This window comes from Lepus europaeus, chromosome 8 (genome assembly GCF_033115175.1).
Source record: "Lepus europaeus isolate LE1 chromosome 8, mLepTim1.pri, whole genome shotgun sequence".
Classification (NCBI taxonomy): Eukaryota; Metazoa; Chordata; class Mammalia; order Lagomorpha; family Leporidae; genus Lepus; species Lepus europaeus.
The window spans coordinates 6,152,672-6,176,907 of record NC_084834.1 but is presented as its reverse complement, the minus strand read 5'-3'; the positions used below and the strand labels follow the sequence as shown (position 1 = coordinate 6,176,907).

The 24,236-nt window shown below is 43.5% G+C and overlaps 1 protein-coding gene across 2 annotated transcripts in view; it reads left to right on the top strand.

Moving 5' to 3' along the window:
* The window catches only part of MARCHF1 (membrane associated ring-CH-type finger 1), a 378,011-nt gene that overhangs the window by 277,326 nt on the left and 76,449 nt on the right, over positions 1-24,236 (top strand). The window contains exons 3-4 of one of the 2 annotated variants that reach the window (XM_062199358.1): positions 3,347-3,426; positions 3,697-4,461. In XM_062199358.1, the coding sequence (XP_062055342.1) occupies positions 3,347-3,426; positions 3,697-4,461 (845 nt within the window). The remainder of the gene's footprint in view (positions 1-3,346; positions 3,427-3,696; positions 4,462-24,236) is intronic. The other variant, XM_062199360.1, reaches the window with a different exon arrangement.

Sequence of the window (24,236 nt, the reverse complement as noted above, 5' to 3'; positions counted from 1 at the left end):
ATCCAACAACACTTCTTACTACTGAGAGATCAGAAATGCTTATTAGTACAGAATTTGCTATATATTTGTTCAAAGGTGCACATTGATGTAGTTTATCTGAAAAAACAGAGGGTTTTGATACAGATGTTGAAGGAGATCTTGGACAATGGACCAGTGCACAAAGATGCTGTACAGCAGTCGGTCTCTCTGGCAACAGTTACTTCACAGGAGACCGCTGTGGTCCTAAGTACTTTAAGAAATCACCCAACAGCTTGATAGGCCTTTTTGATATGAGTGTACATGAATTAACATGTCTACTTTCTGTTTCTCACAAACTAGGGAAAATAACGTTTACAGTCTGTAGTCTTATTTCTCTGGCTTCTTGGGGATTTGATCATAATATAAACTTTCCTGAGTATTTTATAGCAGTCATCAGAATTTGGTTTTGCACCATGTATTCATAAAAGAAACTGTGGGCAGACTTTAGCGAATTTTGTGTTAATACAGTAATATGTATGTAAAATCCTACTTCCTTGAATTTAGGTTGTTAAGCTCAAAGTAGAGGTACCAGTTGTCATGTGTAGTATTTTTAATCCTTTCATGCCCTACATCTGGGCATTTGAGGCTGGGCTTACTCCATGATGCCTTTTTTTTTTTTTTTTTTTTTTTCTGATATAGTACTAAGAGAAACCACAAGATGGTAGCCTCAAGGAAACCGTGAGATTTGAAGTGCTTACTTTTTTGACCGGTTTCCAATAAAATGGTTTAATACTAAAAGAAAACAAAGATGATGTTTAAAGATTTTAAAATACACGGCATTCCTGGGCTGGTAGCAGAGCCAGCCCGTCATGAATCAGAAGGCTGCAGATGGCTGTCGTGCTATGGGGCACGTGCAGAGTGCTATGCTTTGCCCTTTGCTCCCTGTTTCCTCTCCCTTGACAACTTCTATTTGTCCATTAAGACTAGCTCAGATGTTACCTTCTAAAATTTTTTTTTTGACAGGCAGAGTGGATAGTGAGAGAGACAGAGAGAAAGGTCTTCCCTTTTGCCGTTGGTTCACCCTCCAATGGCCGCTGCGGCCGGCACATCTCGCTGATCCGAAGCCAGGAGCCAGGTGCTTCTCCTGGTCTCCCATGTGGGTGCAGGGCCCAAGCACTTGGGCCATCCTCCACTGCCTTCCTGGGCCACAGCAGAGAGCTGGCCTGGAAGAGGGGCAACCAGGACAGAATCCAGCGCCCCAACCGGGACTAGAACCCGGTGTGCCGGCGCCGCAAGGTGGAGGATTAGCCTGTTAAGCCACGGCGCCAGCCAGATGTTACCTTCTGTATTAGTTTTCTGTGACTGGTGTCACCGATTACTGCGAACGTCTGGGCTTAAAGACAACATAAATGTGTTATCTAACAGTTCTAGAGGACCCTGCTGGCTAGAATCAAGAAGTCAGCATGGCTGCGTTCCTTCTAAAGGCCCTGGGAGGGAAGCCGTTTCCTGGCCTTTCCACCTGCTACAGGTTGCTCCCGTGCCTTGGCTCAGGTTCAAAGCCATAGGTGCAGCATCTTCCCTGCTCTCTGACCCTAACTCAACTGTCTTCCTCTTGTAAGGATCTCTGTGGCTACACTGGGCCCACCAGGATTTTTCAGTATAATCTCCCCATCCCGAGATCCACAACTCACATCTCCAGTGCTCCCTTTGCCATGTACAGAAACAGTCCAAGTTTGAGACCTTAGGATACGGACTTGTACATCCTGGAGGACATTATTCATTCCTCTTACTGTTCTCACTCTAAATCGTTCCTGACCCCTTCAGTTACCTTTCTCTGGGTCCCGCACTCATCGGTGCGTATCTCTGGATGTAACGTTTTGGAGCAGCTTTGAAATTTTCAGTTAATCTTCCTGCTTTAAGTATGAGATTCCTGATCATAAAGCTATTTCGTCTTTGCAGCCAGACAGGCTGAATCTGGACCCAGAATTGCCTTTGGTTTCATCCTTTGTAAAAGAGGATCCACAGCATTGCTGATGGGTGAGACAACAAATGGTGGAGCCAAACTCCAGCTGCTGATCCCTACTCTGCTACGTAATAGTGCGGCAGGCGTTCGGTACAGCACACAAGACACCCCTGGGGAAGCCCTCACCCCGTATTAGAGTGGCTGGATCCAAGTCCTTGCTCAGATCCTGATACTAGTCTCCTGCTAATGCACACCCTGGGAGGCAGTAGGTGATGGTTCAAGTACTTGGGTCCCTGCCACCCCTGTTCAGGAGACCTGGATGGAGTTCCTGGCTCCTGGCTTTGATCCAGCCCATCCCTGAATATCATGGAAGTGTGGGGAGGGAACCAGCAGTTTGGGGAATCTCTATCTTTGTTTGTCTCTCTGCCTTTCAAATAGAATTAAATACCATTTGTTAGTGAAAAGCTACCCCAACTCCTCAGTTTCTTTAACTGTTACATAGAAATAATTATAGCATTTACCGTGCATGGTTATTGTATTAGTGAGTATATGGAAATGACTAAGAACAACTAAAAACTGTCCATTCCTGTAATTTTCCACTCAGGAAATTATTGTAATGATTAGAGAAACAGTAGACAAATCCATAGCACGATGCCTGGCACACAGTACATTAACAATATGTTCTGGCTTTTGATTTATCGTTTATATTAAACACAGCAGGTTAAAAAAAGTCAAATGGAATGCATAAAATATTGTGTTTTAGAGGTAGGAATTTAGTGAAACATACTCAACTTTGTGTCAGTAGTTGGCATTACTTCAGGATCTCTTATTATCAAGCCCAGTATGGTAGTAGGGTCAAAAAATATAAAAGGTATGATCGATAAATTTTATTAGTTTCAGTGATGAAAATAATAGTGGTAACAACTTCCAGCTTTTGCATGTTATAAAATGTTTTCAAATATAATATCTCATCAGGACTTCATGTTAACTCCAGGTGCTATCTAGCAATCTAATTGCTATTTGATTATTTAAGATTCCCAGATTGTTATCAACTCTGTTACCTACAGCGTTGTAGTCCTTTACCTCATAGGGTCTTCAAAACGTTGCTCCTTTGTGAGGCAAATTGTCTATCCTCCCCCGTGAAATGATTATAGTAAGTAGAATGGAAACTTGTGGAATCATCTTCCTCTCTCACAAATGAAGCAACATCAGAGTGGGACAGCATCTCAGCTGTTCCAAGTTCCTCAAATGAGTTTTACTTTTGCAAAACCAACCCTGCACTTCCTATATTCTGTGAGCTGCGTTATGAGCACCATGACCGGCAGCCACGCTTGCTGTAATTTTTTAAATATGTGGAAAAAGAGCAAGATATCGACCATGTATTACCTTAACCAAGATGCCAAATTATCTAACTTGTTTCTCCAGGCAAGCAGTCCAACCACAGGAACAGCTCCCAGAAGCCAGTCGAGGTTGTCTGTCTGTCCGTCTACTCAGGACATCTGCAGGTAAGTGCCGAGTGAATAACCCTATTCAGTTCATTGGAGACCAGCCTTCTGCATTTGTGTTTTATATGCCGAGAGTGTGTGGCCCTAGCTTCTGCCTTACATTTATGCGGGCTTATTTTTTTCAAACCTTTTGTTCATTGTCTTCAGTGGATCTTTATTTGCCAACCTCTGGTCATGCTGTCATTTTCATCATTCTCTCTCTCTCTCTCTGTTTCTCCATGGCTTTCTCCCCATTCCCATGCCCCATCCTTTGCCTGCTGCTTGGTCCAGATCTGCCATCTTGCATGACATGTCTGAAGATGCATTTGAGCACTGCACCCCTGTCATGGTGCTGAGCCCTGCTAGGAAGGAGTCTGGTAGGGAATCGGTCAAACAGAAGCCCAGGAGGAGGAAGAGAGCCTCTGAGAGATACGAGCATGCCGAAGAACACGGAAAAGGGAGAAGAAGTGATTTGAACCTGCAGATCTCAAGCCCCAGGTGGAGGGAGCTTTACACCGATGCGACGGATTCTTCTTCCGGCGATGAGAGTCACTGGATTCAGGCAAAAAGGAGAGCCCAGGTGAAGTTCCGCCTGTCACGAAGAAGGAGGAGAACCAGTAACAAACCATGTGGGAACCTGGATGCTTCATCCTCTCCTCACAAAGTGGAGCTTGTTGACTTGGGATCCAAAAGTCAAAGACAGCGAGAGCTGATAGAACGCGAGAGCTGCTCTTTAAATCTCCGCAGAGGCAAAGTTGTAAGGTACCAGGAATGCGGTCGTGCCCCGGCTGGGGGACCCTGTGAGATGAAGAGATCCTCACAGACCCACGAGGAGAGCAAAGGCAGATCCCTCCACAGAGACCTGCGGCTCTTGCCTGGTCTTAGGCAAAACGAAACAACCAAGAAAAGGTTTCCAGAAACAGAGCCTAGCGCTGAACTACTGGCAGTGACAGAAGGTGGCAAGTGTGTGGGTGACAGAGGGCTCCCGGTGCACGACTCTCTTCACAAGCCTCCTGCGACCGGTGATGATGGGGCTGGTAATTTAGAAGTGTGCAGGTCAGTCACTAGAGAAAGCCCCGTGTCCTCCTCTGAGTCAGGTGTGTGTGTGTCACCTACCCTCAAAATGTCGCACCTGTTCATGCTGCTATTTGTCTGATTGGGTATGAGTGAGACGATGAGAAAAGGGGGCTCTGCGAAGAACCGTGTGGAAGTATCCATGGTTAGATTTCCCCTGCTCATCCTTTTCACTGAGTAGTGGTTCATCCCAGTATAAGGAGTGGGAAGCTGGTTGAGTCTTGTACCCATTCTGGGGAAGCCAGTAATAGCAGAGGAAATAATTGCGCAACTGTGTGAAGCCTTCGACTGTGCAATGCAAATACGGTGAACTGTTAGTAACACCCTGACAGAAAGGGGTTCAGGGCTTGGGTTCCTTAAGGTCAGATTTTCTGTGTCAGAAAAATGTCCTCTGGAGATGCCTCTAATTTGTCCTGCAGGTGTCTAACTCAGCAGGGCAATTTGGGACTGAAGGGACACAGACACAGGTCACGGACTTACCAGTGGGGGTGCTAAAGCCTTCGGGGAAGGAGACCACATTAACTTCCCTGATGATCACAGCCCGAAAGGACTCAACATGGAGCTGTTTTCATAGCTCTGGGGCTTCTGTCTTGCAGTTTTGACCCAACCCCATACATTTTCAGGTCAACTTCCTGATAAAAGTCGCTATAGAAAAATCCACAATTGTCTGCATAAATGAAACAATTTTAAACACTTTTGCGTTGTAATATTAAGGCCTATCATTTTAGTTGGTTTGGACCCTAGTTGGAAGCACATGGAATTCTTGGTTGGTTTGGTTTGTGTGTAACAGCTGACACTGCTCTATAAAACACATGTGAATGTTTCATGTGAGACATCCGACTCAAAGAAGGTGGCCCATGTCTGTTTATATTTGTTTCTCCGAAAGTTATATAAGGTAGTTATAAGATAATCATTCACAAAATGCCCACTAACTTATTCATTCAAGCATCTACAATGTACTAGGATTCATGCTAGATATTGAAAACATCATAGTATATAAAAATTGGATAGTTGTGACAGCTTGGAGTTTATCATCTGATGGACAGCACAAAGAACAATTTTTTTTTCACATTTAAAATATAGTTACAATCATAAGCATACATTCCCACAAGAATGAGGAAGCTTACCCTATTCTGGCAGATCAGAGAAAGCTCTCAAAGGAAGTGACAGGCAGACTAGGGATCAAAGGATGGTAGGAATTGCTCAAGGGAAAAAAACAGGGAGAGCTGTCCAGGTAGAGGGGTCCCTAGCAGGAAGCCAGGAGAAGAGAAGGAGCTTGGCAAGCCAGAACTAGACCTTGCTCTTGTGGCCAGGGTGTCCGGAGGGTGGAGGAGGGGCAGAGAAGGTGCAGCCATGCATGCGTGAGATGGAAAGGCTACTTGAAAGGGCAGTGCTCCATCTGATCTGTAGATGAATGTCGATTTCTTATAATCTCTTGAAGATGATTTATCTGTGGCTCTGCTGAAAACTTAGGGCATAGACAAAGAACAACCCATTTGTAACTACTGGTCCTTATCCCCTTACTCTCTGTTTCCAATGGAATTTAATAAAAAGACCATCAAAGAAGATAGCTTTCACCTTAATGGTGATTGGAGAAAAAAGCAATGCTTGCAAATGAACTCACAGAGCCTGATTCTCCTAACTTACAAGAGCCGCTCTGTAGAAACAGTTTTGAACACGTGATATTCAGCAGGCTTCTGTTAGTGAAAGTGAGAGCCATTGGCCCATCAGAGTACTGCTGTGAATTATCATAAAAATGCACTGACTGAGGGAATGCTATGTACTGATGTACTATGTACTATGTACTGAGGGAATGCTATGGCAGCACAGTAGACTAGATCCTGAGGGTAAAAGTAGCTAAAGACTTATTTTTTATATTTTTTAATTATTTTTATTACTTCTTATGTGGCCTGTTAGCTAAGTGGGAGGGATTCAACATACCTACACCTGAAAAGACAAAAGTTAAAGTAGTACAGGGAGAATTAAGAAGGGAAATACTACAGAAGTGTGAAGGAGGAAAAATTCCTGAACATTAGGTAATCTAGGCATCCCTTAAGAAGAGGTGGAATTGGGGCTGAGAAAAGTAAAATGTATTTTTAAAAATTTATTTATTTATTTGAAAGGCAGAGTTAGAGAGGGAGGAAGAGGTAGAGAGAGCAAGACAGAGAGATCTTCCATCTGCTGGTTCACTCCCCAAATAGCCACAACTTCCAGGGCTGGGCCAGGTAGAAGCCAGGAACCAGGAGCTTCATCCGGGTCTTCCACAAAGATGCAGTGGCCTAAGGACTTGGACCATCTTCTGCTGCTTTCCTAGGCTTTCCAGGGAGCTGAATTGGAAGTAGAGAAGCTGGGACTTGAACCCAAGCCATATGGGATACTGGTGCTGTAGGTGGCAGCTTCACCCACTGTGCCACAGCAGTGGCCCCAAGAAAAGTAACATTTAGATTGACAGAGATGCTTGAATGGCTCTCTAGTCGCTTAAAGTGGGGGAAACACCTGTTAGCCAAGTTAGGGATGAGGGACCAACGCTGTGCATTCAAGAACATCTTGTGAACTTGTAGGACAAGGTTGAAAGATTTGCATAGATTTATAACAGCTGAAAATTTTAAAAAGACTTTTTGTTGTTTGTTTATTTATTTGAGAGGCAAAGAGAGGTATCTTTCATCTGCTGTTTCACTTCCCAAATGCTTCCACAGTCAGGGCCAAAGCCAGGAGCCAGGAACTCAATCCAGAGTCCATGTGAATAGCATGGATGCAGCTACTTGAGCCAGCAACACCTGCTACAGCCCAAGGTCTGCATTATCAGAAGGCTGGAGTGAGGAGGCAGGGCCAGGAATTGAACCTCAGGCAATCCAAGGTGAGAGGCAAGTGTCTTTAGTGCTAAGCTCAATGTCCACTCCCTAAAAAGACATGTTGAATAAAGCATCATATGATACCACGTTGTGTAACTGTACTTGGTAAAGTTGTGTTTGCAAATGGCCTTAGCAGACCTCTTGAGTTCCAAGGAGGCTGTGTTAAAGCTGAGAGCAGGCATGGGCTTTTCACGGAGGGGTTAGCATGCTGCTTGGCACCCTGCCCGTATCCCATTTCGGAGTGCCTAGCTTGAATTCCAGCTTCCTTGTAATGTGCACGCTGGGAGGCAGCAGGTGATGATCCAAGTAGTTGTGTCCCTGCCATCCACGTGGGAGACGTGAATGAAGGTCTTCGTTCTCGACTGACCTGGCCCAGCCCAGGCTGTTGCAGGCTTTTGGGAGTGAACACTAGGATTGACAATCTCTCTGGCACTCTCTGTCGCTCCCCTTTCCTTTCCTCCTCTTTCTCCCTTTCTCTTCCTGCCTCTTTTAAATAAATAAAAAATTACAAAAGAAACTATTTTAAAGTGGAATGCAAGTCCCTTTAGCCCATCCTCAACCAGAGCATTTTCATGATTCTCTTCCCTATATAGCAGAGTTCTGTATAATACAAGTATTCTTTTTTTAAAGAATTTATTTATTTATTTATTTATTTATTTATTTAAAAGGCAGAGTTACAGAGAGGCAGAGAGAGATGCAGGGAGAGAGGGAGAGAGGGAGAGAGGGAGAGAGGGAGAGAGAGAGTGAGTTCCATCCGCTGGTTGACTCTCCAGTTGGCAGCAATGGCTGAAGCAGGGCCAATCCAAAGCCAGGAGCCAAGAGCTTCTTCCGGGTCTCCCATGCAGGTGCAGGGGCCCAAGGAGTTGGGCCATCTTCTGCTGCTTTCCCAGGCCACAGCAGAGAGCTGGATGGGAAGTGGAGCAGCTGGGACTAGAACCAGCACCCATATGGAATGCCAGCACTGCAGGTTGTGGCTCTACACGCTATGCCACCGGGCCAGTGCCAAAAAGTATTCTTTTAAGAAAAAAAAAGAAAAAATACAGAAAACAGGCTTGAAGGAGAGTCCCCACATAAGAAGCAGTCAATAGTGTCCCTCAGGGTAGGTAAGGCGAGCAGCCTAGGTTTGGGAGCAGCTGTGGGTGAATGTACCCTGCTGTGCAGTGGACAGGACAGGAGGATGCAAAGAGTAAGGGAAGGGAGGAACAAATGTCACGTTGGCATTCCAGCGGGTGAACGGGAAGGGTCTTAGTGCTTGGATTTGGTGAGAGTATGAGACACATAAACCTTGGGACACGAAGGCTGAGAATGTGGATGTTACTGACAAATGCAGAGCAGCTCAGAGGACTTGAGGAAGACATGATGAGTCCAATTACCGGCAGGCGATGTGTGGTGGCAGTGACCTTCCAGGGTCAGCTGTGCAGCAGGCCTGTTGTTGAAGCCCAGGAGGGCAGTCAGAGCCAGCCAGGTGTGTATAATTTTTCAATCATTACTGGACAATATGCAGCCATGTGTCTCGTTGCGCAGGCTAACACAATGTATGCGCACAGGGCAATACATCTGAATGTGGACGATCTTCTCAAGGCCAGGGAGGATATGAAGATCTGATAGCATTCTCAGGGATGTGACAGTGGGCCTGCAAGGTGAATTAAGTTTCTCTACGATTGCGTGCGTCAGAGAAAAGCCCTCCAGTAGACAGCTCCTGATCAGCAGGTCCCCTGTGCGGGAGCAAGATGACTCAGGAGATGTGCAGTAACTGCCTGGGAACTCACACGCCCGCTGTTGCAGACAAGCACTGACAGGCACAGTCGCCGCCACAGCCACAAAGCAGAAGAGGCTCCATAGCCCTTCCTCCTTTTCTGTTCCTGGTGCTTCTTTTTAAACAAACAAAGTAAAACAAAAGCATGATTTGTTTCATTTATTTGAAAGGTAGAGTGACAGAAAGAGAGGGAGAGACAGAGGGAAAGAGAGAGAGTGAGATCTTCCATCTGCTGGTTCACTCCCCAGGTGGCTGTAATGGCCAAGGCTGGGCCAAGAGCCTGGAACTCCATTCTGGTGTCCTCTGGGTGGCAGGGGCCCAAGGACATGGGCCTTCTTGCACCTGCTCCCCCAGGTACATCAGCTGGGAGCTAGATGGAAAGCAGAGCAGCCGGGACTCAGACCAGTGCTCCAGTGTGGGATGCCAGTATTGCAGGTGGTGGCTTAACCCAACATGGCACAATGCCAGCTCCCTACTCCTAGCCTTTCATCCCCAAGTGGACAGCATATCCACTTTCACACCTTATCTCAACTTCATTAAAACAAGGAGTCTATATTAGCCCGTGGTAACACAGAATTTTAGGCCAGCGCCGTGGCTCAACAGGCTAATCCTCCGCCTTGCGGCGCCGGCACACCGGGTTCTAGTCCCGGTCGGGGCACCGATCCTGTCCCGGTTGCCCCTCTTCCAGGCCAGCTCTCTGCTGTGGCCAGGGAGTGCAGTGGAGGATGGCCCAAGTGTTTGGGCTCTGCACCCCATGGGAGACCAGGATAAGCACCTGGCTCCTGCCATCGGAACAGCGCGGTGCGCCGGCCGCAGCGCGCTACCGCGGCGGCCATTGGAGGGTGAACCAACGGCAAAAGGAAGACCTTTCTCTCTGTCTCTCTCTCACTGTCCACTCTGCCTGTCAAAAAAAAAAAAAATAATAATAATTTCAATCACCATCCTATTATACCCACAGTTATGTGGAGTGGGAAAGTCTTTGCTTCTAGTATAGAAAAATTAAAAATAAAAAAGAAAACATGGATCAGATTTTATTAGTCCATCAGTGAGACTTCTCATGGTCTCTAATTTGCCCTCGGTGGAAAGTGCGAAGTCTTTTTTTATTATTATTTGAAAAGTAGAGTTACAGAAAGAGGGGAAGAGAGATCTTCCATCTGCTGGTTCACTCACCAAATAGCCACAGTGGCCAGAGCCAGAAGCTTCATCTGGGTCTCCCACAAAGGTGTAGTGTCCCAAGGACTTGGGCCATCCTCTGCTGTTTTCCCAGGTGTATTAACAGGGAGCTGGATCGGAAGTGGAGCAGTTGGGACTCAAACTGGCACCTATATGGGATGCTGGTGTTGCAGGCAGTGGTTTTAGCCACTACACCACAACATGGGCCTTGCACAGTCTTTAATATAATTTTGAAGACCTGTCACAATCTATCACTCTTGCTGCTCTGGCTTCAGCACCCTCTATCTATCTATCTATCTATCTATCTATATTTGACAGGTAGAGTTATAGACAGTTAGAGAGAGAAAGAGAGAGAGAGAGAGGGAGAGAGAGAGAGAGAAAGGTCTTCCTTCCATTGTTTCACCCCCCAAATGGCTGCTACGGCCAGTGCGCTGCGCTGATCCAAAGCCAGGAGCCAGGTGCTTCCTCCTGGTATCCCACACAGGTGCAAGGGCCCAAGCACCTGGGCCATCCTCCACTGCCTTCCCGGGCCACAGCAGAGAGCTAGACTGGAAGAGGGGCAACCGGGACTAGAACCCAGAGTGCCGGTGCCGCAGGCAGAGAATTAACCAAGTGAGCCAGGACGCCAGCCCCCAGCACCCACCTTTGACCAAACGCCATCCCTGCTGCTGTCTCCAGTTCCCTGAAAGTGTCCAGGCCTATGCTGTTGGCACTAGAGTGATACCATGCTGCCCCCTTGACCTCCACCACACTGGTTCCTAGTGATTCCTTTTCAGTGTAACTGCCATTTCTTTGGGGACACATTCTCAGCTACCAACCAACACCGAAGTCCCTCGTTAGTCATTTCCACAGCATAATTTTTAATTGCTAAACTTTAGGTATTTTTGTGATTTACTGTGTCAGATTATCCAAAGCAGATAGAACAATGTCAAGCAGACAGCACCTCACCAATACATTGTTTTGTTTTGTTTTTTAAAAATTATTCATTTGAAAGGCAGAGTTACAGAGAGGCAGAGACAGAGAGAGAGAGAGAGAGAGAGAGATGGAGAGAGCTTCTATTCACTGGTTTACTCCCCAAATGGCCACAAAAACTGGGGCTGAGCTTGGCCAAAGCCAGGGGCCAGGAGCTTCATCTGGATCTCCCATGTAGGTGCAGTGGCCCAAGGACTTGGGCCATCTCCCTCTGCTTTCCCAGGCACAATCGCAGGGAGCTGGATAGGAAGTGGAGCAGCGGGAACTTGAACCGGTGCCCATATGGGGATGCTGGCACTGCAGATGGCTGTTTAACCTGCTACGCCACAGCATCGGTCTCAATCATAGCTTATAAATGAATAGATTTAGGGAGAATGTATCTTCCTAAGGGACTCATTCTTACTATGTGAAATCACAACACTAAGTATTGGATCGCCTCACATGTAATGGAACCAACCTATAAAGAATAATCTTTAACAATTCTAAAACTGTAGAGGATGTCAGCATTGTCTACAGAACTTGTTGTAATCCAGACCACTAAATCCACTCCTAAGTTTCTGATTCCTGTACTCTGTGGCTGGGCCCATCAACTTGTATTTCTTCCTTTTTTTTTTTTTTTTTTTTAAGATTTTACTTATTTATTGAGAGGTGGAGTTACAGACAGAGGGAGAGACAGAGACAAAGTCTTCCGTCCATTGGTTAGCTCTCCAAATGGCCACAACAGCCGGCACTGTGCCGATATGAAGCCAGGAGTCAGGTGCTTCCTCCTGGTCTCCCCTATGGGTGCAGGGTCCCAAGGACTTGGGCCATCCTCCACTGCTTTCCCAGGCCACAGCAGAGAGCTGGATTGGAAGAGGAACAGCCGGGACCAGAACTGGCGCCCATATAGATGCCGGCGCCGCAAATGGAGGATTAACCCACTGCACCACGGTGCCGCCCCTCAACTTGTATTTCTAAAATGTGACCAGGGGATACTGATGATGCAGGGACCATACCTTGAGAATCACTGTTCTATGGTAAAAATCCCCCCCCCCCTCCCATGCTTTAGGTGGAAAGAAATAGAAGAACAAGAAACTGAAAGGATGAGTTTGGGAAGCGAAATTGTGGATTTCAACATATTTCTACCCCGTTCCCTTGAGTCCTGTTACAAAGCATAAAACTAGATTACCTTCCTCTGCTTCCCACGGTCACAGCACTGCAGTGTGGGTCATGTTGCTAAAGCCGTAGACAGGCAAAACTCCATCTTTACAGGAACTCAGATGTCGCGCTTTGGCTGTGGCTTCCATTCAAACTCACTTCTTCTCAGCTGCCCTCATTTCTACCAGTGAGTCCACAAATGCCCTGAATTTTTGGTTTTCCACTGTTCTTCCATCTGCATTGGGTATGTTGAGTACGTTCAAGTCCAACAAGGTTCTGTCATTTCTTCCTACAGATATTATTTCCAAATCTTTGCCTTATTTGACATTCCTGCTGTTCCACTCTGATCCTCTTCCACACTTCCTTTCTTTCCCACTTCTACCTTTCAGCCTATTATCTGTTTTAGTCAAGATTTTTCTTCCAGGTTAGTGTTGACAGAATCCAATTAAAATGAGCATAAGCAACAGAGGGACATATGAAGGGGTCATCAAAAAGCATATGGAAAATGTATTTTGTGAAAAGACTGTGTGTGGATTTCATTTTTTTTTTTTGCACCACAATACACTTATCTCTTTATTCCATTTTTCCATGAACTTTTTGAAATCGCTTCATAGTAACTGTAGAAATAATAAAGATGACTTCAAGGATTGGAGAAACTCAAAAAATGTGGCTCTCTGAGGCTCTGTCTCCTCCGTGTCTTGTCTTTCCTGAGCTTCAGACAAGCTGTGTGTATACAAGAGGGGGAGAGAGCAAGGACTGAGGGTGCTTCAGGCTTACAATTTATCAGCAGCTGCCTAACAGAAGAGAGAAATCCTTTGAGCACTTGCACTTGAAATCGCAGGTAAAGAATATAATTAGCCTGCTTTAGGTCACACAGTCATCCTTGGGCCAATCTCTGTCACCAGGGGCGTGGGACATTATGCTTGGTCCAAGTCCTCGGATGGTGTGAAGGCTGGATTAGAAATATAACTATCAGCAACCCCGGCAGACTCTTATTAATTGAGACAGGCACATTTCAACAGCCAAAAAAGAGCAGCATCAGTACCAGAGAAGTGAAAAAGAATTATGAGCAGGAAAACACAACAACAAAGAATAACACTCAATTATGCTACTATCCACTGTAGTTCTTTCCCCTCCTCAAAGTCTTGCTCCTTCCTCCAGATGCTCGTATTTAGGCATGGTTCAGTGTGTGTCTCATTCTGTCCTCCTCTAGGAAGCTTTTCCAAGCTGGATCCACAGAGATCTTTTCTTTCCTAAAATTCCCATAACCATTATAATGAATATAATGGATCTAACATTCAATGGTATTCCAGTTTATATGTGTTACTTTTTCCTCATAAGCACCTTGAACATGGATGTCATGTCTCACATCTGTTTTGTGGTCTCCACAGTACTCAGAATAATTGTTGCATTGCTCAAAACGAACTTTTGGAGTAACTTCATAATCAGTAAATGCTATGAGAGGAGTTGTGTAAAGACCATGGGGACACTATTGGGAACTGAATACTACAAGGGATAAAAAAAATAAATACTGAATTCCCTACATGGTCTCCTTTAAAAAGGAGCTCCACACTGGTTTCCATAAATAAGGGAAAACATGTGACATTTGTCTTTCTCATCTCACTTAGCATAATGACCTCCAGTTGCATTCATTTTGCTGCAAATGTCAGGATTTTATTTTTTATGGCTGAGGAACATTCCATCATATATATATTCACCACATTTTCTTTATACAATCATTAGCTGAAAGACATCTAGGTTGATCCCGTATCTTTGCTATGTTGAATTGAGTTGCTATATATGGGAATACAGTTAGTATAGAGTATAAAAATTATCTGGATGTCATATCATCTGGATATAGTTATAGATATTGCTTCATTGAATAATACCATGTAAATAACAATATGCCCTTTTCTCCCATACTTTGTGGCATTAATACCTCTGCTGTCAAGAAAATAAAATAAAATTAATAAAAAGGAGGAGTTCAACTAATGATTTCTGGTTCTGTTCTAGCTCTGAAGGGTTGAATGGTGTGTTTTAGACTAGACTTTTTATTACTATGCAGTAGCTTTAATATAAGGAAAATTCAAAAAGTTCATGGAAAATAGAATTAAAAGATGTTATTTTGGTGCAAAAATTTTGAAATCCATGCATGTGTTTTTCACAGTACACATTTTCCATGAATTTTTTAATACCCCTTGCACATACATATTCTTGTTTTCCATTAAGAAAGACTTTTGAGGAGAAATTTAATGATGAAATGATAAAATAGTCTACATTTTGACTTGTTTCACTCCTGCAAGTTGGAATATCTTTAGACCTGGTATGGAAAGATGGAGAGAAAATCTTCTTAAACCTTAAAATATTCATGGCGGAAGACCGCTTTGTGACAAAGCATAAGTATTTGCAAGATTGATTTAGATAATTTTTGGATAATAGGCCTGAGTTCCCAAGAGAATTGTACTTAAAATGGACCTTGGGCCTTTCTCCCACCATGATAATATCTGTATATCGATTTATTAATATATCCAGGTAAGAGTACTTCAAAAAGTTCCTGGAAGTGGAATTCAAAGACAAATGTAGGGCAGTTATGTGGCCAAGGGTTAGGATGCTGGTCTTCAGGTGCTTGCCTCCCACAGCAATGTACCTGGGTTTAATTTCTGACCCCAGCTTCCTGCTAATGTGCACCTGGGAAGGAGCAGTGGTAGCTTGTGTAGTTGTGAGTGGTCTGGGCCAGGTTCCTGGCTTTGACCCTGGCCAAGCTCCAGCAGCCCTCCCCCTCCTCCCTCCCCTTCCCCCTCCCCCTCCCCCTCCCCTTCCCCCTCCCCCTCCCTCTCTCTCTCCCTATTGTTCTCCTCTTCCCCCATCTACCACCCAAGTAACTTTATAAAATCCACTTTTTCAAAGAAAAGATGTTCATTTTTGTGTAAAAGTTTTAAAATCCATGCCATAGTTTTTTCATATTACACATCTTCTATGAACTTTTTGAAGAACCCTTGTACATTGAACTACTAATTTATTAAACATTTTATTTCAGAATAGCTTTAAGTTTACAAAACATTATAAAAGTAGTAGAAAGAATTCGCATATACACCACACCCAGCTTCCCCTGTTACTCACTTCTTAGAATGGAATGTTTGTCATACTTGAAGACCCACACCCAGCTTCTCCTATTCTGTAATCCAAACTCCCTCTTATCCATCTCACCTTTCCCAACCTCTAGTAATCACCATTCTATCTGTGTTCACATTGAGGGTTTTTTTTTTTTTTAATCTTTTTTGCTTCCACATATGAGAGAGAATTTGAAGTATTTGTCTCTCTGCGTCTTGTTTATTTTACTTAACATGATATTCTCCAGTTCCATCCACTTTGCTGCAAATGGCAGGAGTTCATCCTTTTTGTGGCTGAATAGTATTCCATTGTATGTGTGTGCGTGTGTGTGTGTGTAAATACATTTTCTCTGTATTCATCTGCTGGACACTTCAGTTGATTCTTTACCTTGTCTATTATGAACAGTGTTGTAATAAACATGGTAGAGTAGAAATCTCTTTGATATAATAATTTCAAGTCTTTTGAATATATATCTGGTAGTAAGATTATTGGACCATGGCAGTTCTGGTTCTAATTTTGTTTTAAGAAATCTCCATACTGTCTTCCATAGTGGATGTACTATCTACATTCCTACCAACAGTGTATGTAATGAACTAATATTTGTAGACAATTTTCTATGTCATAGCATTGTCATCAAAGCTAGAAATACAGTGGAAAAGTCAGTAATGGGCAGTCCCTTATGAACTTATATTGAAGTTGGTAAGACAAGTAATCAAACAGACAAATCCATATAACCAAGCACCATCAACCGAGGACAACGTTGGTTCCCAAGAGGAAGTAATAAGTAGGAAGAACTCCAAGGGAGAAGTAAGAATAAGAGATCAAAGAGAGAGGACAACCTGTTCTGGCAGAAGGAGATGAGTGAGTGCCCTCCCAGAGCTGAGTGGGGTGATGTAGAAGGGCAGAGACGGTTGGCAGGAGTTGATCGCAGAGCCTTATCAACCACAGTCAGGAGTCTGGATTTTCTCAGCATGACAAGGGCGAAGTTTCCACAGGCTTTTTATCAAAGAATGACATTATCAGTTCTGTGTTTTAGAAGGTCATTCAGGCTGCTGTTGGAAAAGAGATTGGCAGAGGAAGACTGAAACTGGAGGAAAGCAACTAGAAAGCTGTGGCTGTGTCCCAGGGAGGACAGTGGCTGTGAGATTGAAAGAAGTGGATGGATTTTTTAAATATTTTGAAATTAGAGCAAGCAAGACTTGATAAATTATATATCTGCTCTCAAGTTTCTTATTTAGAAAATTAGTAGATTATAGCACCATTTACTACTGAGAGAAAACATTGCTTTCCAGACAGATTTAAAGGGGAAAGATGAGTTTGATTTGGGACATGGTAGTCTAAAGGACAAGACACATCTCCAAGTAGAGATAATCCAAGTGGCAAGCAAATACAGTGTCCAGAATTCAGGAGACCTGGCTCGACTTTCCATAAAGATTAGGAAGTCGTGGGTATACAGGTGATAATTGTGGAGCTCTCCCGTGGACAAGGACATGAAGAATCCAGAGGGAGAGGGTCCAGGAGAGGAAAAGGAGTCAACAAAGGGAAGGAGTAGAATGGCCAGAAAGGCAGATGGAAACCCAAGGAAGGGTGAAGGAAAGAGGAGAGAGAGATGAATCGGGAGCTTTTCTATTTTTGTTCTTAGTGTAGAGGGCCCTTGAGCTCAGCTAGAATAGTTGCAGATACAGGAAACTAGGAGCTATCTGTTTTTTATTAAGGTCCCACAGAGAAAACAGGAAAGGATGGGACCCAAAATGAGAGGATTGCCATGGCAAGGAAAACATGTCTTTCTTTGCAGTCGAAGTAGAAGAGGAAATGACAAACATGGAACATGAATGTGTAGATTTTTAAAGTTTCTTTCTGATGGCCTTCTGAAGTCATCTGCTCACAATCAGGGGGTTGGTTGCAGGGTCAAATATTCAGTGAAATTTGAGGTTCAGAGAAGTAACTAAACATTTTTCACTGAGACATATTAATACTAAAAAAATGCATGGTTCAATTCAAATGTAACTGAGTAACCTGTATATTTTTGCTAACTCCAGCAACGGTAAACATAGTAAGACAGACAAGCATTGTTGAGAGCCTTAGGGAGGCTCACAACCTTGGGTTGATGGTGTCTACAAAGAGCAGGATGCATAACTTAACCCTGCAGTACGTCATTGGCACACAGGTACATCTGAGGGCGGCAGTTGGACATGACCCTCAGAGAGTGACATCCTGAACCAGCTTCCTGTTTACCAAGGTTCCACAGATGTTCTTTCAGATAAACCTGAAATTTAGAAAAAAAAAAAATGAAGACCACTATGTGTTATAAATAAGATTTTTAAAGCAAAATAACATTTGGGCATGTTGTTTTGCTTGCAATGTTTATTTAGAGAAAAAAATTACACTTCACTTCTCTTTGACCTTTCAGTTAATTATCAGTCGTTGGGAAGATGAGTTCATAGATCCATCACTCATCGAACTCACTTTTCATCTGCTCCCTGGAGACCCGTGCACATCAGCTCTTGGATGTATTATTTCTGAAGGCAGCCTCTTTCCTTTCAGCGTCTCTAGTTGGGAGAAAGCTCTTTGCAGAGTCTAATCAGCCTGACTCCTTGTATTTCCCATTTTGGTCTTAGGTTTATATGCTCTCAGACATTTTTTTTTTTTAGCTTTTATTACTTATTCTGTTATTTCTCCCTGACAATTTTGCTGTACAAAAATGAGACTGGCATTCTCTTGTCAAAATCCACGCCGTGGGTAAAAGATAAGTGATTCAGTCTTCAGTCTTCAGTTGAGAAAGGTTATACCAGGTGACCTCATGGGAATCACTCATTTTTAAGACATAACAATTGTTCAGAAAGGCCACAAGTTTGTTATCTTCCTGGTGCCTTTGACTTTGTTTTGCTGAGTCTTGCTGGAAGTGATAGCGGCCTCTCTTTCCAATTCATTTCCATAAGAGCTGAGCTGGTAGAAAATCCAGGGATGCACATTTGTGCCAACTACTCAACACAGCAGCAGAAAAGGCTCACTTCCCACTCCGTCCCTGTTTGGAGCAGTCAAATTTGGAAAAGGTAACATGGCTGTCTTAACTTATGCGATGATAAAATGATTAAAATGGGAGGTGCGCTGCAAACTAGTGCATTACTAATATGATACAGTTTTTAAAACTAAATTATTTCTTGACATATTATTCACTATACTCCTCAGTAAATACTCAGATATACTCTATGCTACTATATTTTATAGAGTAAGGGCTCCCTGACCAAGAAAGAAAAAACATTCATAAAACCACATTTTAAAGTTATAAATGTTTAGTGTAGTTTCACACAGTCTGTCAGCATTTCTCAGTAACATGTATTTAAATGAACAACAACAAGGAATTAAGATGCATGAATGAAGATAATACTCGTGTACCTTATGAAAATATAGCTTGAAAGGACCTCATAAACGGCATTTTGTATCTTTTCTATATATGAGAAGTCTTCAAAAAGTTCGTGGAAAATTCCTATTATGAAAAACCGCTTTGATTTACAAAAAAAAAAAAAATTACACCAAAATAAACTTATCCTTTAATTCCATTTTCCATGAACTTTTTGAAGTTCCTTATATTTTAAAAACTTGCATTGTTCCCGGCAAGGTTTTTTGTTTTTTTTGTTTTGTTTTGTTTTGTTTTTTTTTCTGTTGTTCTCATTTGAGAGATAATCTTTCCAGGAATAGGATGACAGTATCATCAATAAAACTGATTATCTGGACTGGTAAATTGTTTTCTGTGACCAAAACCAAGTGAATTGATTAATTACCTTCAGATTCGGTTAAATGGGCCACTCTGATGTTTGGAAATAGCATGTATTCTTTAAGCCAATTATTCAATGAGTTGTGCTTTTAGAAAGAAAAAAGAAAAAGCAGACATTCCACATGTACAAAACCATATGAAAATAGACTTGAATATCTGTTAATAATTTTTCAATTTCAGAAAATTTCAAGCAAAAATAAATAGAAGTGTGATTCCTTATCAGATGTGCAAGTCAACATCTACAAAGCATTAGGCTTTTTTTTTTTTTTTTTTTGACAGGTAGAGTTAGACAGTGAGAGAGAGAGAGACAGAGAGAAAGGTCTTCCTTCCGTTGGTTCACCCCCCAAATGGCCACTACGGCCAGTGCGCTGCACCGATCCAAAGCCAGGAGCCAGGTGCTTCCTCCTGGTCTCCCAAGCGGGTGCAAGACCCAAGCACTTGGGCCATCCTCCACTGCCTTTCCAGGCCACAGCAGAGAGCTGGACTGGAAGAGGAGCAACCAGGACAGAACCAGCTCCCCAACCAGGACTAGAACCCGGAATGCCAGTGCCGCAGGCAGAGGATTAGCCTAGTGAGCCACGGCACCGGCCAAGCATTAGTCTTTAAAAATACTACTTCACACTTATCTAACTGCCCCTGGTTAATTTCTATTTTTGGTAAATATCCAATCATAATAAAGTACAAAATATTTACCACAAAAGAATTTAATCAGCTAACGTTTATCTGCTTCTAGACTTAAGAATTATATGTATTCAAGAATTTAGTTTTGAACTATATACTTCATTTATTGGATTTATATCTACAAGGTAATAGGCAACTTCTGTTCTCTCAAAAAATAAAAATTAAAAAAACCCTTCCTCTCACTCATGCAATATCATTTTTAGAACCATTGTATAGGTATAAAATTTACATCTCCTATGTAATATGCAGTCATTAAAATGAAAAGTGTATATAGAAACTGATTAATATCATTGCTGCCAAATCATGATTATAGGTGAGAATTTTTCATCACTTAAACATTTCTTCCATTTCTAATTACCATATTTAGTTTTTCATCTTCCCTATAACTATTCTAGAGTATACATTCATTTCAAATATTCTGAAATCTTCCTCAGACATAGGTCAATTTAAATACCAGTATCTAATCTGGTTCAGAATTTTTTTAAAAAAGATTTATTTATTTATTTATTTGAAAGCTTTACTGAGACACGCAGAGAGAGAGAGAGAGAGAGAGAGAGAGAGAGAAGCAGAGCTCCCATCTGATGATTCACTCCTTGGATGGTCTCACTCCTTGGGCTGGGCCAAGCTGAAACCAGGAGCCAGGAGCTTCTTCTGAGTCTCCAACATGGGTGGCAGGGGCAGAACACTTGGGCCATCTCCTGTTGCTTTTCTCAGGCCATTAATAGGGAACTGGATCAGAAGTGGAGCAGCCGAGACAATAGGTGCCCATATGGGATGGCAACCTTCCAGGTAGTGGCTTTATGTGCCACTTTATGTATTTACGTATTTACGTATGTATTTATTTGAAAGGCAGTGGGAGAGATAGTCCATCTGCTGGTTCACTCCCCAAAGGCCACACAGCTGGGATGGGCCAGGCCAAAGCCAGGAGCCGGGAACTCCACCAAGGTCTGACACATGAGTGGCAAGGAGTCGAGCACTTGAGTCATCTTCTGCTGATTCCTAGGTGCACTGCAGGGAGCCAGGTGGGAAGCAGAGTCGCCAGGACTCAGGCTGGCTCTCCGATACAGGAGGCTTCATCCAAAGCACCACCAGCTCCACCCCTGGGGGAGTTCCTGGCTCCTGACTTTGGACCGGCTCAGCCCCAGGTGCTGCAGCCATTTGGGGAGTGAACCAGTGAATGGAAGATATTCTCTCTCTCTCTCTCTCTCTCTCTCTCTCTCTCTCTCTCTCTCTTATTCTACCTTTCAAATAAAAAATTTTTTAAGTGCAATAGCCTCAGCCAGGTTCCTTTGCCTACATCGCTCTGATGATCAGTGACATAGCGCCTTGTTCTCCTCCCCACCTCTGTCAGAAGCAAGGAGGACCTGGGAGACTACCTGTTCCCTTTCGTCCACTTCCAGGTATGCATAGAACTGGGGATGTTGGGGCTGGCACTGTGGCACAGTGGGTTAACGCCCTGGCCTGAAGCACCAGCATCCAATATGGGCACTGGTTTGAGTCCCGGCTGCTCCTCTTCATATCCAGCTCTCTGCTATGGCCTTGGAAAGCAGTAGAAGATGGCCCAGGTCCTTGGGTCCCTGTACCCGCGTGGGAGACCCAGAAGAAGCACATGGCTCCTGGCTTTGGATCGGCACAGCTCCAGCTGTTGAGGCCATCTGGGGAGTGAACCAGAGGATGGAAGACCCTCCCCCCTGCCTCTCCTCTCTCTGTGTAACTCTGACTTTCAAATAGATAAAATAATTTTAAAAAAAAAGAACTGAGGATGCAGAATAAAGCAGCTCCTGTGTTTGGAAGTGGCATTTATTTCAGATGTAAACCCAAGAACTGTTTTCCCTTGAGGTTACCCAACAAGTGCTAATCAAAGCCTCTCCAAGCTCTGCCTAAAGTGCGTTATCTTGCTCTTCTTTGGCCCCTCAGAGCCTCCCCTTAAGAAATCCTGATGTCTTTATTTTGAAAGCTGTTTGCTCTAAACTAAATCACAACTCTCTTGAGAGTGTAACCAGATGAAATTTAACCAATAGTGACAGTGGAGAAAATAAAGGAGGAAGAAAGAAAGAAAAACAACATAATTAAACATATAGCATACGCTCGCTCTCAAAATGTCCTGGTTATCCGACAGATGTTGGCTCCATCAACATTCCAAAGCTCCAAACCTCTACTGGTCAGAGCTGGACAGGACCTGAGAGACTTTGCCCAGCAGCTCTCAATCTGAGCTACATTAATCTCACTTGGGAAATTTTGAAAAATACTAAGACAAATGCCGCCAGGACCACAGCCAGATCCTTTTGGAAGGAGAATTCAGAAAGGGTTCATTTTTAAAAGCAGATGATTTTAATGAATGGCCAGGGATTGAAAACGACTGATTTGTAGCCCACTGTCAGGTGAACAGATTAATAGCCAGAAGAAACATGTGGATGGATGGATGGATGGATGGATGGATGGATGGATGGATGATACAGATAACAGGTAAGTGAGATAGATAGATAGATAGATAGATAGATAGATAGATAGATAGATAGATAGAGGATAGATAGATGATACAGACACAGATAGGTGATAGATACATAGATAGATAGGCAAGTAGATGAGTAGACAGATGTATGGACAGGCAAATAGGTAGGGAGATAGACTGACAGCAAAAGCCATACTTTGGGCAGGATGTGCACTTGGCACATTTCTGTAATCTGGACTCACTAGAATGAAGCCTGCACGTGAACAACTGGTACAAGTTTTTTCCCCTCAGCTCCTCAAGTGATCTAAAATTTAGGGCAATCGCTCTAAAACTGAACGATTTTATTGATGGAAATAGAAATTATAGTTGCCATAAAAGGTTTTCATTTCAGATTAAATGTCAAGTTTCTCATCCAGTTGGTATATAGGATTGCAATTCACTTTCAAATGACGCTTTTGGGAGGAGGGCTAATCCATGGTTCTCACAATATCCTCCCTGCACCAGTAGCATTAAGATAACTTGGAAACTTATTAAAAATGCAAGCTAGGAGCAGGTATTTAGCCTAGCAGTTTGGACATTTGTTAAGATGACTGCAGCCGATTTCTGAGTGTCGAGGTTTGATCCCCAGCTCTGGCTCCTAACTCCAGCTCCCTGCTAATGCAGACCCTGGGAGGCAGTGGGGATAGCCTGAGGGTCTGGGTCCTTGCGCCTACAAGGGAGACCCAAATTGAGTTCTGGCTCCCAGCTTCCACCCTAGCCCAGCCCTGGCTGTTGCAGGAATTTGGGGAGTGAAACTACATGAGTGCTCTCTCTCTGTCTGCCCCTCACATAAATGAATAAATAATTTTAAATCAAATTAGTGGACCCCAACCCAGACCTGCTGAGTCAGAGATTTGGAGTGGGACCAAGACATCTCTTTTTACTGGCCCTATGGATGAGTCCAACATATATCAAAGTTTGAAAACCAAGATGATAATACAGATAATAAAACAGGCAATTGTGGCCGGCGGCGCGGCTCAATAGGCTAATCCTCCGCCTGCGCCCCGGCACTCCGGGTTCTAGTCCCAGAAGGGGTGCTGGATTCTGTCCCGGTTGCCCCTCTTCCGGGCCAGCTCTCTGCTGTGGCCCTGGAGGGCAGTGGAGTATGACCCAAGTGCTTGGGCCCTGCACCCCATGGGAGACCAGGAGAAGCACCTGGCTCCTGGCTTCGGATCAGCGCGGTGCACCGGCCATAGCGCACCTTCCGCAGCGGCCATTGGAGGGTGAACCAACGGTAAAGGAAGACCTTTTTCTCTGTCTCTCTCTCTCATTGTCCACTCTGCCTGTCAAAAAAATTTTTAAAAAAAGGCAATTGCACTATAGTGTGTTCATGCTATAATGGGATAAATATAAGGAAAAGATGTTAAAAGAAATCTGTGCCTATGGGACAACAAGACAGAAAGCAACATAAATGAGATAACACAAAGCTCTATTTCTTGATTTTTCCATTACTTTAAAAAAATTATTAGACATATGTATATTGCAAGGAAGTGTGTGTGTGTGTGTGTGTATGTGAGATGGCACTTCAAAAAGTTCATGGAAATTAGAATTCAATAAATTTATTCTGGTGCAAAAAAAATTTTGAAATCCATGCATGAGAGACGCCTTCAAGAAGTTCATGTAAAATGCACATTATGAAAAACATGTGCATGAATTTTAAAAAAAAGACTTGCACCAAAATAAATTCTTATTTCATTATTTTGCTGTCTTTTTGGAAATATGTTCCCATGAGCACACACACATGCATGCGCGCGCGCACACACACAGCCCAGAAGTATAAATAGGAAGTTGAGAAAATCAAGTCAGCGG